This window comes from Hyperoodon ampullatus (genome assembly GCF_949752795.1).
Source record: "Hyperoodon ampullatus genome assembly, chromosome: 19".
Taxonomy (NCBI): Eukaryota; Metazoa; Chordata; class Mammalia; order Artiodactyla; family Ziphiidae; genus Hyperoodon; species Hyperoodon ampullatus.
Window position 1 is genome coordinate 39144990 of NC_136932.1, and position 12342 is coordinate 39157331.

Consider the following 12342-nt stretch of genomic DNA (forward strand, 5'->3'; position numbering starts at 1 on the left):
TGATAAACTATTCTGTGTCTTTACAAGGCCAGGTCAACCGCACAAACACTCCTTGGGGTTAGAACAGAGGCCTAATAGGATGGATCTGAATAGCAAACAATAATGAGGGGCATACACTAGGGCATGCGGAGAAATAGGGGACTCTACATCTCACTTGGGAGTAGAGGCGCCCTGGTCATTTTAATCTAGAAGGGTTCTTGCATGCAATTATAACTTCATATAGAGATGAGACTGCAAGCCTAGAAAGGTTGCACATGACTTGTCCAAGGTCAGAGCTGAGCCTGAGAGGTGTTGGAAATGGGCTCTCCAGCTGGGACGTATCTCCTTGGAATCGGTGGTGGTAACATTACACAAGAACACACCGATAGTGTGCACGTAGTGACCCAGGGATGGACATCTGACTCAGGGAAGGGACATATTAGTGTTGCCCACCTCAGACACACAAGTGGTGGCAGGGAAAACACTTTGGAATCTCGCAGCTTATGTGTGTATACAGAAGAGTTATCAGGACTGAAAATCAAGTCCAGAGGAAACCCCAGCTGGGCTAGGGCAGGGCAATGAAAAATTATCAGGGGAAGGAAATGGCTTTCAGCGACCAGTGCTATCATGGACACAGCTTAAGTCCAGGATGAAACTAGGAGCCAGAATAATAGGACAGAAAGATAGGACACCAGAGACACGCTCACAGATTAGACCAATGCATACTGGACCAGGAATTCTTACATTCCTTTTTCCCAGGGGTCTGTCTCCACAGTGAACTAGGCCTAAGTCCATGGGCAAGAAAATTAAGTGGAGACACCTCGAAAAAAATTAGAGGCCTATGAAGGAGGGGACCCTCAGAATCCAGGGCTCAATTTGGAGAGCCTAAAACACAAGGTTTCCTAGTCACTGACAAAGAGAGGTCTTCTCCCTCAGTAACCAAGAGCCCCAAACACAGCCCAGAACGGGGGAGGCAAGTTTCCATACATCTGGTCGTGACCCAAGAGACCAGATGAGGAAAACTGAAGCCTGGGCTCTTTCTCACAGTCTGGGGAAATCAGGCATTGGGTGCCCATCCCTACATCTTACCTCCTCCCCAGAGGGTGGCTTCTGAGCCACCCTAAAAAGAACTAAGTTCTCTGGGCTCTGGGGGAGCTTTAAGATGCCGGGGGTGGGTGACAGGGAAAGGAAAATTGCTCTAAACTCTAAAGCACTGCTCTCCAATAGCATTTTCCATGATGATGGAAATGTTCTAAATCTGTGCCGTCCAATACAGTAGTCACTAGCTCCCTGTGGCTACCGAGCACTTAGAAGATCATGGCACTGAGGAACAGAATTTTTTTTTTTTTTTTTTTTTTTTTGCAGTACGCGGGCCTCTCACTGTTGTGGCCGCTCCCCCTGCGGAGCACAGGCTCCGGATGCGCAGGCTCAGCGGCCATGGCTCACGGGCCCAGCCACTCCGCGGCATGTGGGATCCTCCCGGACCGGGGCACGAACCCGCGTCCCCTGCATCGGCAGGCGGACTCCCAACCACTGCGCCACCAGGGAAGCCCAGAATTTTTTTTTTTTAGCCAAGCCATGGAGCTTGCAGGGTCTGAGTTCCCCGACCAGGGATTGAACACCAGCCACAGCAGTGAAAGCGCCAAGTCCCAACAACTGGACCACCAGGGAACAGAGTTGGATGCCAGGGAAATTCTGTTCCCTGAGGAAGAGAATTTTTAACTTTTTAACGTAATTTTTAACAGAATTAATTTTCCTTAATTTTAACTAATTTACATTCTAATAGGCATGTGGCTAGTGGCTACTGTAATTGACAATGCAGCTCTAGGGCCTTGGGGATAACGGATTTAGCTAGACAGCGATGGAGGGAAAGCAGGGATAGTTTAGGTCCTCATCAGGCCCTGTGGGATGGGGCTGGGGGGGTGGATGTCCTCAAACAACCACAGAACACTTCTCTTGTCTCTTTATTCCTCATGCTTATCTGTCCCCTCTTTTTCTAAGTTTCTCATCACACGCTGATATCCCCACTCCTTGATGGTCTCCGGTGAGTTGTTGGATGTCTCTCGGTGAAGGCGCCTGGAAGACAGAGCTTTGCACTTGTCCCCGCCTGCTCTGAACTGTCTCTGGCGGGCGTCAAAGACCACATGCCCTAGCCGGGTGCCTGACCCAGGACAGTAGGGCTTGCAGCTGGTTTTGGGAGGCGTAGACATCTGGCGATAGTTCTGGCAGGCTGGAGGAACTGTATCCATGGGTTGGTACACCCAGTCTTGGCTGCCTGCTCGCCGGGAGGATGATTGCAGCTCAATCAGTACAGGTGCCTCTGAGAAGGTTTGCAGGTCATCGTAGGCCACCTGAGCCTTGGCAGAGCAGGAGTCATGACTGGGTGGGACAGAAGTCCATGGTATGTGCTGCCCTGCATCCTCCTTTCGAGGAACTGCCTCAGATATAAATGACTTTCGGGTCTGATGTGGGCCCAAAACTTGGACAGAGTCAGTTCCTAGAGGGTTCTTGTGGAGGCCAGGATTTGGGATAAGGCATGAGTTGTTATGGAGGCCTGATCTCTTGGATAAGCCAGAGTCTTGAGTAAGGGCTGGACGCTTATGGGGGCCAGGATCTCGATTAATTCCTGAGTCCTTGTGGAAGTTAGGGTCATGGGTATGTTCTGAGCTCCTGTAAATTCCGGCATCTTGGGTAAGGCCACATCTCCTTTTGGCTTCAGTGGCTTGGGTAAGGCCTGGATTCTTATGGAGGTCAGAATCTTGAGTAAGGTCTTGGCTCCTGCAGACTCCTGAATCTTGGGCATTACCTGTACTCTTGTCACATCCAGAATCTTGAGAAGGGTGTGGGATATTATGGAAGCCAGTTTTTTGGGAGAGCTCTTGACTATAGAGTACAGTCTCTTGGTTTCATTCTAGATTCCTATAGACTCCAGAATCATGCATAAAGCCTGAGCTCCTCTGAATGTAAGAAGTTTGGAGAAATGATGTGTTCTTGTGGAGACCAGAGGGTTGGGTGAGATATGGGCTTTTAAAGAAACGTCCATCTCGAGTAGAACCTAAGATCTTCTGGGAGCCAGAATCTTGGGTAATGACTGGATTCTTCTGAAGTTCAGAGTGTTGGGAAAGGCTTGGATTCTTGCAGAGGTAAGGGTCTTGGGTAAGGCCTGGAAGCTTGTGGAGGCCTGGATCTTGAGCAAGGTCTGGGTTCTTGTGGAGGCTTGGGTCTTGGATAAGGCCTGGGTTCTTGTGGAGGCCTGGATTTGGGGTAAGGCCTGGGTTTCTGGAAACTCTACAGTCTTTTGAAGGGCCTGGGGTCCTATGGAGGACAGAGCCTTGGTTGAGGTCTAGACTCTCATGAAGTTCAGGGGGTTGGGGCTGGTTTGGGGTTTGGGAAGTAGTGGATAACTGGGGAGGGATGGGGCCCTGGGGAGAGAGGACAGACTGAGGAGACTTGGAGGTTGGGGGAAAGGTGGGGGTTGTATTAAGGTTGAGGGCTTCTGGTGGTTGCTGTGTTGATGAAGGACAAAGGATCTGGGAGAAACAAGAGGCAAAGAAAGAGTGCATGGTGGAGGCATGGTGCATGGTGAGCTCTGGTCACTCGTCGGAGAATGGAAGCAAGGTTGAGAAGGTGCAGCATCCTTGGAGTACACCAGGAATTTGGGGTAGACTGGAGTCTGGGGGTCCGTGTTTCTCTTCTCAGACCTGCAAGGATGGAAGCTACAGAAAGGGAAGGTCTTGGACTGTACAAATTTGTCTTTGGCATCATTTGAGATCTTCCATTCCATATTCCCCAACTCCAGGTAACCCAGTATGGATCCTGTGGAGGGCTTGGCACTGTCCCCACTACATTGCTTCAGTGTTTGCTCAGCTGTACCAGAGCTCACCAGACCATGCCCCTCTTGGGGCCTGGAGAGGGTACCCACGTCCTTTCTGGAATACCCAGAGTTCTGAGGGGGACACACATGGAATAAGTTCTGCTTTACCCTGCGGGCATCATAGACCACATGGCCGGAGGAGAGGCCTTGGCTGAAGGCAGACAAGGTAGAGGGAATAGAATCTAGGATGGGGGTAGGGGTGGTGGAAGGGACTGGAGTGGTCGTCAGGGACATGACCAGCGCTGGGACAGAGGTTGTGGCAGAGATCGGGACAGGGGCTGGTGTAGGGGCTAGGGCAGGAGTAGTAGCAGGGGCAGAAGTTGGGGGAGGGACCAGAGTGGTGGCATGGGTATAGGTCAGATGAGCATGGGTCAGGGTGCAGACAGAAGTGTGGCCCAGGGACTGGGCTGAGGCATATGAGGGGACCTGGGCTTGGGCCTGGGCTGGGGTATGGGCTGAGGTATGCTCAGGGCCATGGACCTGGGCAGGGCTGTGCTCAGGGGTGAGGGCTGGGGAGGGGGTCTGGGCCTTGGGGGTGGTGTGCTAAGGGGGGTGGAACGTGGAGCAAGTCTGGGCCTGAGGTGGGGCGTGCTCAGAGGGGTGGGTGGAAGAGAAGTTCTGGGCCTTGGCAGGAGTGTTCCCAGTGGGGTGCACTAGGGAGAAGGCCTGGGCCTGGGCGGAAGTGTGCTCATGGGCGTGGCCTCGGGAGCAGGTCTCGGCCTGGGGGGTGCTGTGCTCAGGGGGTTGGGCTGAGGAGAAGGTCTGGGCCTTGGAAGGAGCATGCACAGGGAGCTGAACTGGGGGGCGGGTCTGGGCCCGGGCTGGGGCCTGGGCTGAGTCATAGTCTGGGGTCTTAGTCTTGCTCTCTTGGGGCAGGCGGAGTGGAACCACGTCCACCTTGCTCATCCTGCGGAGCTTGGAAGATGTCTCTTACCTGGAGTAAAAGGTGGCTTGGGACTTTAAGGCTGTGACCGGAGGGGCATCCCCAGCTCCCACTACCCCCTCCTTCCACAGTCCCCGTGGAGCCTCCGTGGAAGCCCCAGCGTGTCCACACTGAGGTGGCATCCAGCAGCACTTAGAAGCCTTCTCATCATTTGTGTCTGGTATCCAGGAGTCAAGGTGGTTTGGGTGCCCGAGCAGGAAGCTTGGGCGATGGTGGAAGCGGGAAGAAACTCTTGAGCACAGGTTCTTGGGATCCACGGAGCAGCGCATGCACATGCGATGGCTACCTACACAGCTGGCTTGCTTGTCTGCGGGGAAAGGCGAGATGGAACAGGGCCTGGGTTCCTGAGGGGCTGAGAATCAAGGCAGGGCTAGAAGAAAGGGGACAGGCCCACATCCCCTGAGCCCACGCTGGCGCCCACTCACCTTTGGGGAAAATATAGTGGAAAAGTGCCCGCAAGGATCTCTTCAGGTGCCTCCAGAGCTGAGGGAAGCAGGGGAAGGGGGAGGCCGGGAGCAGGGTGAGCCCTGAAATCCAACCCTTGTCCGGCCACACCCCAGCAGCCCTCCCACCTCAGCCCCTTCAAGACCCCAGGGCTCCCCCAACCCCGCTGCCCAGATCCTGCCCTGACCAGAGTCACCACTTTGATCTCCACGTTGAGAAAGATGAAGCTGACCAGGATCAGAAGAATTGAGTCTCCTAGGTCCTGGCATTTCCTGGGGTTGGTGCCAGAGCACAGCTGGGCTCGGTAGTGGGTTTGCTCATCCATGGTCAGGGGTCCCAGGACTGCCTGGGCCCCCTGGCCTCCATATATTCACTGGGAGCCATGGCATTCCCTGGTTACCAGGGTCAGGTAAGCTGAGCCTGGACAGTCAAACAGGGCCCGGAGGCTGGCACACCTCCCCTCGAGCGGTCAATCATTCGCTCACCGCCCGCTGACTCACTTGTTCAAATGACACATTCCATCTCTTGGCCCCTCCTGAGACTAGGAAGACCTTGGCCTCAGAGCCCTGCGGAAGGCCTGGCTGGAGTCCAGAGCCTCAGCCTTCTTCATGCCCTTCACTGGGCGTGGAGCTGGACCTGCCCACATGTGGAACCTCCCAGTTTGGAAGCAGCTTCTTGTATGAGGCTTTTTGGGGACAGGGACAGCTGAGACACAGAGGAGGTGCCCAGAGACCAGTGGTTTGGAGTCTGCAGCTGCAGATCTACTTAGTGCATGGTATAGGACCAGGAGGGGCCTGCTGGCAGGACTGTGGCCACTAAACCAAGGGGACCCTTAGGCCAAGAAGGGGACACTGGCTTCTTATTGCAGGAAGCCGAGGGCAGGGACCCAGGCAGCCTTAGCTTCTTATTGCAGGAAGCCGAGGGCAGGGACCCAGGCTGGCAGAAGGAGTGGCGCTTCCAAGCCACAGACCACCAATGTTTCCTGGACTCTGGTGCTCTTTCTTCCTCTCTCCATGACCTGCCACCCCCCGCCCCCGCCCCCACTTGCTGCTGGTCAGTTCATTTTCCCAGTCTGGCTCCCATGCAGAGAGGGCCTCGAGGCCGAGGTGGAAGGTAGCAGCGAGTTGGCCCGCGCTTGGCTTCCTGCACTTGCCGCTTCAGCTCCAGGCTGTCATACACCTGGTAGTTGGCATTGCCCCCCGGGTTCCGGCTGAGTGGCATGAAGGTGGGCGGGGGTGGACGGTGCTCGGTAGCCTGGACATCGGGCAGGGGCTGGGAGGGGCGGAGGAGCAGCGCTGAGCTGGGAGCCGGGGCCCGCTGGTACGAGGCCTCGGCCAGCACTGTGAGGGAGGCGGAGGTGGCCAGAGGGCGCCACACGGGCAGCATCCCGGCCCATTCGGCTGCCCGGCGCCACACCTCGTGGGGATCCTGGGAGTAGTTCAAGTGTCCCGTGGAGGGGTGCAGGCTGTGGTTGGGCTGGCTGTGAGCACAGCTGGGGAGGCTCCGTCCGTGGGCCGGGGGGGAGTTGCGCTGCCAGGCTTCGGGCCAGCAGCCCCGAGGCACCAGAGCGGATGGAGGCTCAGAGCCCTCCAGACCACGCCGCCGCTGATCCCAGGAGTCATACGGGAGCTGGCCCCTTGAGGGGTGAGTGCTGTGCCCCCCAGGGACCCACGAGGGGTTAGGGGGCAGCCGTCGGGGAGGTGGTGGAGATGAGGTCCACTGGTCAGCCTCCACGTTGCCCCAGATGCGGGCTGGTGAGCAGGGGGCCCGGAAGGACTGCAGCCTTAGCTCGGACTTGGCCTCCACACGATTGGGCATGTGGCGCAGCTCGGGCGACAGGTAGAGACAGGGTGGTGGCAGGCTGGCCAGGATTCCACCCTGGCGGCCCCAGAGGCCCACGTTGGAAGGCAGGCCCATGTGCTGGTAGAGCCCTCCCCAGCACCCCTACGGGTACTTGGGTTGTGGGAAGAAAAGGTCATCCTCCTCCTCCAGGTAGGAGTCCGGGTCCTCCCGATCAAAGGAGGGCATCTGCCGCAGCTGTGACATCCCGTGGCTGCGACGCGGCCTACGGAAGCCTGAGCGGCTGTAGGGGAATTGTTTGCGGTTCTTCGGCCTCCGCTGGTGGCTGCAGGGGCGGCGGCTGCAGCTGCGGCTACGGTTGCAGAGATGACGGTAGGAGGACGAGGAGTAGCAAGTGGGCCGGGCCATTCTCACTTCCACAGGGTCCAGGGTGCAGTGGATGTGGACATCTTGGGCCTTGGCTGGAGGATGGTTGGGGGAACTTTCACAAGCCTGCGAGATTTCATATGGGGGAGGCGAAAGTCCGTGAGGGCAGGGCAACTGTCAGAAGAGTTCAGGGTTGGGAACCTGGGGGCCTGGGTTTCTAGGGCCCTGGGAATGGTGGGGGCGGGGTGCCCCCTACCTGTCTTCTGTACTTACTTTTCTGATTAATCCAATAGATGGTCTTGTCTAAGGCATTCGGGAGCCCATGCCATATCTGGCGTGGGGTGGGGTGGGGTGGGTGAAAATGAAGGCCAGGCTCTCTACCCTCACCCCCCCTCCCAGCCAAGACCGTTCCTGCAGACGGAGGTGCAGGCTGCAGCTGGTTCCCACCCTCAGCCCTCTTCACCCCTACTGGTGGTCCCCAACCATTGCTGACCATAGTTGCCATGCTGATCCCAATGCTGACAAGAATGACAAGGCCCAGCAGCAGGAGTAGGAAGTCCTCCGCATTCTGGGTACTTTCTTGGTATTGATGGCAGCACCCCAGGTTGTCATACCAGAGCCGGTTTTCCATGGTGGGGTGGTCCTAGGGCCACCTGGGCCACGGACCACCCCCCCCGCCACTGGCCCTGACCCACACTGCACTCATGCCAGGACCTGGGGACACCCACCAACAGGTGAGGGAGCATGGTCATAATGAGGCACGTTGCAGGGAGTCACAGTGCGGAGGTGGCCAATCTTTCATCCACTCAGCTGGCCCTTTATATGGCCATCTCTGCCCTCGGCTCCCACTACATGGAGCCTAGTCCCCAGAGTTCAGTCTGTCCTTCTGTCTCCATGGGGCCTTGCTTAACTTGATTTGCAAGCATGGTTGCTACAGATGAGAGACAGTCTTCATAGTGACTGGATCATGCATATAGGATTTCCTCCATTTCATTGTTCAAGACATTATGGAAGCTTATGTAGCCTGTTGGGATTCCCCACCCACGCCTGCTTGGGGCCAGCAGCGAGGGTGACTAGATGGATGAGTGACAGTTAAGAGTCCCCTCTGGGGTCCCCCCACTGCACCATCCCCTCCTTGTCCTGCCCATTTCCCTGTCATAACCCCTCTATACCCACCATACCCACCCCTTCCTGGCCAGGGGTTGCAGCCTTAGGTGTTGGTGGTCACTGAGCCCACTGGCCCCTTCGCTTCAGAGCAAGGGTTTGCCATCCTTGCCAGAGACCACCCCCAACCATGGTTTCTGTCCTTCCTAACCAACTGCCCTCCCACTGAGCCAACCCTCTGAGTTGAAAAACGGTTAGCTGCTGTCTTAAGAAAACCACATGAAATTCACAAAGCACAAAATAGATCTAACTGTTGATATGACAAAAGGAATCTACTATTATAAACCGGGTTCATTGCTGGGGTCTCTGAAAGTGGTCCCTGGGGAATCTCAAGTCATTTTGTTTGCACAATGAACATCTCAACAGATATAGAGGAACAGGAAATTCCCGGGAGGTCCAGTGATTCGGAATCCGCGCTTTCATTGCTGAGGGCCCCTGTTCAATCCCTGGTCAGGGAACTAAGATCCTGCAAACCACACTGCATGGCCAAAAAGAAAAAAAAGAAAGAAAGAAATAGAAACAGCCAGTGGGCATTTTCCATCAAGACTCCAAACACATAGCAGGTGCTCAATATAGACCCACTTAATGGAATCAGCTTAAAATGATCGATAACGTTAGTCAAATGAAAATGAACAGAGAAGCAGGGTGATTCATAAAAGGCCTATCTGCTCACATTCCAGGAACCCATCTGGTATGGAAGATGAGGTCTAGTCCCTTCGACCTGGCTCCTTGTTCCCAAGTTATGTGCGTGTGTGTGATCCCAACTGTCTAGAAGTAGGTAGGGCCTGGGTTTCCCTGCTGTCCAGTGGATGCAATATTCTGATGAGTTTACATGGGAAACTGAGGAAGGTGGGAGGAGACTCTGATGGGCCAGGCTGACTCAGTAGCAATGGGAATCTACCTGTGGGAGCAGGGGGACGGAGCGTCTGAGGCCATGAAGTTGATCCTTGGTGTCCGTGACCATGAATAAGTCACTTGGCGTCTCTGAGCCTCAGTCTCCTCATTTGTGACATGGAAGTGCTAATCAGAGGAGTGAGGTCGCACAGGGCTGTGTGGAGGCAGCCCTTGAGGGTGTCCTCAATATTTTATCCTCCGCTCCAAGCCTTCTCGAGTATACAGGAGCTTTGGGTTCTGACTGGGGAACTGTGAGGGCCTGGGTACCCTCACTCTCAGCCATCCCTCCCCAAAGAAACCAGGGCTTCAGAGGGACCACACCTCACCTGTAGTTACAGCCTAAACCTGGGCTCTGGTAGGAGCCAGACCTCTGAGAGACTGAGGCCATGGGGATGAGGGTCTCCACTCAAGTGCAGTACTGCCTGGGGATCTGGAATGGGATTTGGGGGGCTTCCCTGGGCACTAAAGAACAGAGTAGAGGCAGGTGGGAGCCTTGGAACCAAGAAGGGCCTGGGCAAGGGCTGAGGACAGGGCCTGGTGAGGCCAAGAGGTTGATGAGGGTCCTCAGGGCTCTCTAGGCCCTGTTGCCAGGGAGATCATTTCCTTAGCAACCAGGCTTCTGGGTGCTGTGTGGGCCCTGGCACCCCCCACACCACGACAAACCACCTCCTCTCTTCTTTTTATTCCTCTCCCAGTCACTTCTCTGTCAGGGAACGGTATACCCAGGCATTTCCCGTCCCCTCAGCCGTGCTGGATCCAGAGACCGGCGGGTAATGGTGGGACAGGGCCTCCACCTCCCTGGTCAGCTCCCGCATCTTCCGCCTCACGTCTCTGGCATCATAGACTTCGCGCCCTGAGGAGTGGCGCTGGCGGATGTCTGGGATGTGGGCCGGGCCCAGGATGGGTGGCTGGGCTCGCAAGCACTGCTCCTGTTCTGCCTGGGGCACCCCCCCACTGTTCTTGTGGCTCAGGGCCTGAGGGCTGTGGGGCAGGGGGTTCACAGGGTTCACGTAGGCCTCTGGGCCCAGCTCTGACTGCATCTCTCTTTTGAGCAGCCTTCCCTCTACAGTTTGCTGGAAGTGGATGGTCTGGGTAGGTGGCTCCACAGCATCCTGGGCCCAGGGAGTCCAGAACCCCTGGGTGGACTGAAAGCCTTCCCAGTCCTTGGGGCAATCCCAGTTGTGGGAGCAGATTGTTGTGTGCTGACGTGGGGGCTTCTTGTCATTGCTGTCAGTGTCAGGGGCCCAAGCTACGGGGCGGTGGGCGCGGCGTGCTGAAGAGTCTCTACGGCGACGGCGGCGAGTGGGTGCGGGGGACACAGTCATTTTCACAGGGTCCATGGTGCACCGACGGCAGACTGCAGGGGCGCTCTTCTTCGGGGGCTGGGTCTGCTTCCCAGGTGAGCATAACTTAGAAGCTTCTGTGGATGGGGGACAGGTGAGAGGCTGGTGGGGAGCCTGGCTCCTCCAGGGATGGAGAGGCAGGGTGCAGGAAGCTATGGTGTCTGAGCAGGGAGAGAGGGAGGGGAAGGGGCCCACTTAAGGTCAGGGCTAGAACACCTGGTTTCTGCCTTTCCTATTCCCCAACCTCCCCATCCTCCACTTACCTTTCTCACAAATAACAGAAAACACTTGGTGTAAGAAGCCACGGAGTCTGTGCCAGAGCTAGGTGGGAGAGGACACAGTGACCCCAGGCAGGCCCCGGCCACCCGGCCTGCCCCCCAGCCATCCCGCCAGCACCCTCCCACCCAGCCCCACCCTGACCAGTGTCACCACATTGATGCCAATGTTAATGCAGATGACAAGGCCTAGCAGCAACAGGATGGAGTTGCCCAGGTCCTGGCAGCTGTTGGTGCCGGGGCTGTGACACGAGGCCTCCCTGGGCCGGGGCCACTCAGCCGTGGCCATGGGGGTTCCTAGGGGTTCCACTGTGCCCACACTACCACTGGCCGCCTTCCTGTCCCTGAGGCTCCCGGGAGTAAGAGGGTCACAATGATGTGGGGCCCTCCCTCACAATGTGCCAAGAGTCCTGGGCCTGTGTTTGACCCTCCAGCCTGGGCCAGGGCTTAGCAGAGGCCAAACCCTTCACCTTGCGCGTCTCTCCTGTAGCCAGCCACCTGCACCAGCCCATAGGCCCTCTGGCCTGTTTGGTGTCTGTCCCCATCAGCCCCTGCCTGGTCCTCTACGCCAGGCTCTGACCTCTGCACAGACACTGGTCCTGATCTTAACTCCCCAAACAACCCCATTACCAATGACCACCTCACCCCAGCACCCACTCCCCCTTTCTCTCTGACCTCAGAGCTGTTCACTGGAAAGGGCTGTGGGCTCGGACCCCCTCCTCCTCCCTCACTGGCAGTCACTTCTCCAAGGTTTGTTTCTTTAGAGCCCCACCCCTACCTCCCAACATAACAGCAGGCAAAACCAACAGTTAAACTTTTATATTTACAATATTCTCTTCATCTTTTGCCAGGTTTAAAAATGTGTACAGAGCCGCGAAGGGTTGGGGTGGGGACATGGGATTGTCAAGGAATTGTTCTGGGGACAGGGGCTGGGCATTGGAGTCCGTGGCTGAATCATGGGGTCCCCCAGCCCCCCTCCCATGCCCCAGTTTGGGGGGGCATCTGTCTACAGGGTTCAGGGCCCAGGTCCCTAGCATTTAGAAGGCAGGGCTGTTTGGAAAGGAGCTAGACCAGGCAGGGGAAGGGGTGGGAAAAGAACTAACTTTCCGTGGGTGGAGGTGAGGGCAGAAGGGACAGTCAGGAGGCAAAGTTCTGGGGAGCCAAGACCAGGGATTCTGGATTTGGGTGTCAGTGGAAGACAGCACTCCACTCCCTATTCAAATTTGGCACTAATGAACCCACAAAATGCCAGCAGACGAG

General features: G+C 56.4%; 3 protein-coding genes across 3 annotated transcripts; all 3 read right to left on the reverse strand.

The window, feature by feature from the left end:
• Window positions 1-1987: 1987 nt before the first annotated feature.
• Window positions 1988-5565, reverse strand: SPEM3 (SPEM family member 3; the record flags this gene model as incomplete). Its single annotated transcript, XM_079725562.1, is given in 8 exon segments — window positions 1988-2023; window positions 2025-2885; window positions 2889-3457; window positions 3460-4396; window positions 4508-4621; window positions 4853-5103; window positions 5222-5279; window positions 5428-5565. Coding segments are annotated over 8 exon segments (2964 nt in total).
• A 729-nt stretch (window positions 5566-6294) lies between these two features.
• Window positions 6295-8037, reverse strand: SPEM2 (SPEM family member 2; the record flags this gene model as incomplete). The annotated part of the gene is given in 5 exon segments (XM_079724975.1): window positions 6295-6380; window positions 6383-7184; window positions 7188-7532; window positions 7663-7737; window positions 7900-8037. Coding segments are annotated over 5 exon segments (1446 nt in total).
• Window positions 8038-10159: 2122 nt separating this feature from the next.
• Window positions 10160-11371, reverse strand: SPEM1 (spermatid maturation 1; the record flags this gene model as incomplete). Its single annotated transcript, XM_079725563.1, has 3 exons — window positions 10160-10884; window positions 11071-11128; window positions 11228-11371. The coding sequence occupies 3 exons, from the start codon at window positions 11369-11371 to the stop codon at window positions 10160-10162; spliced, it is 927 nt and encodes a 308-aa protein (XP_079581689.1).
• Window positions 11372-12342: the final 971 nt, after the last annotated feature.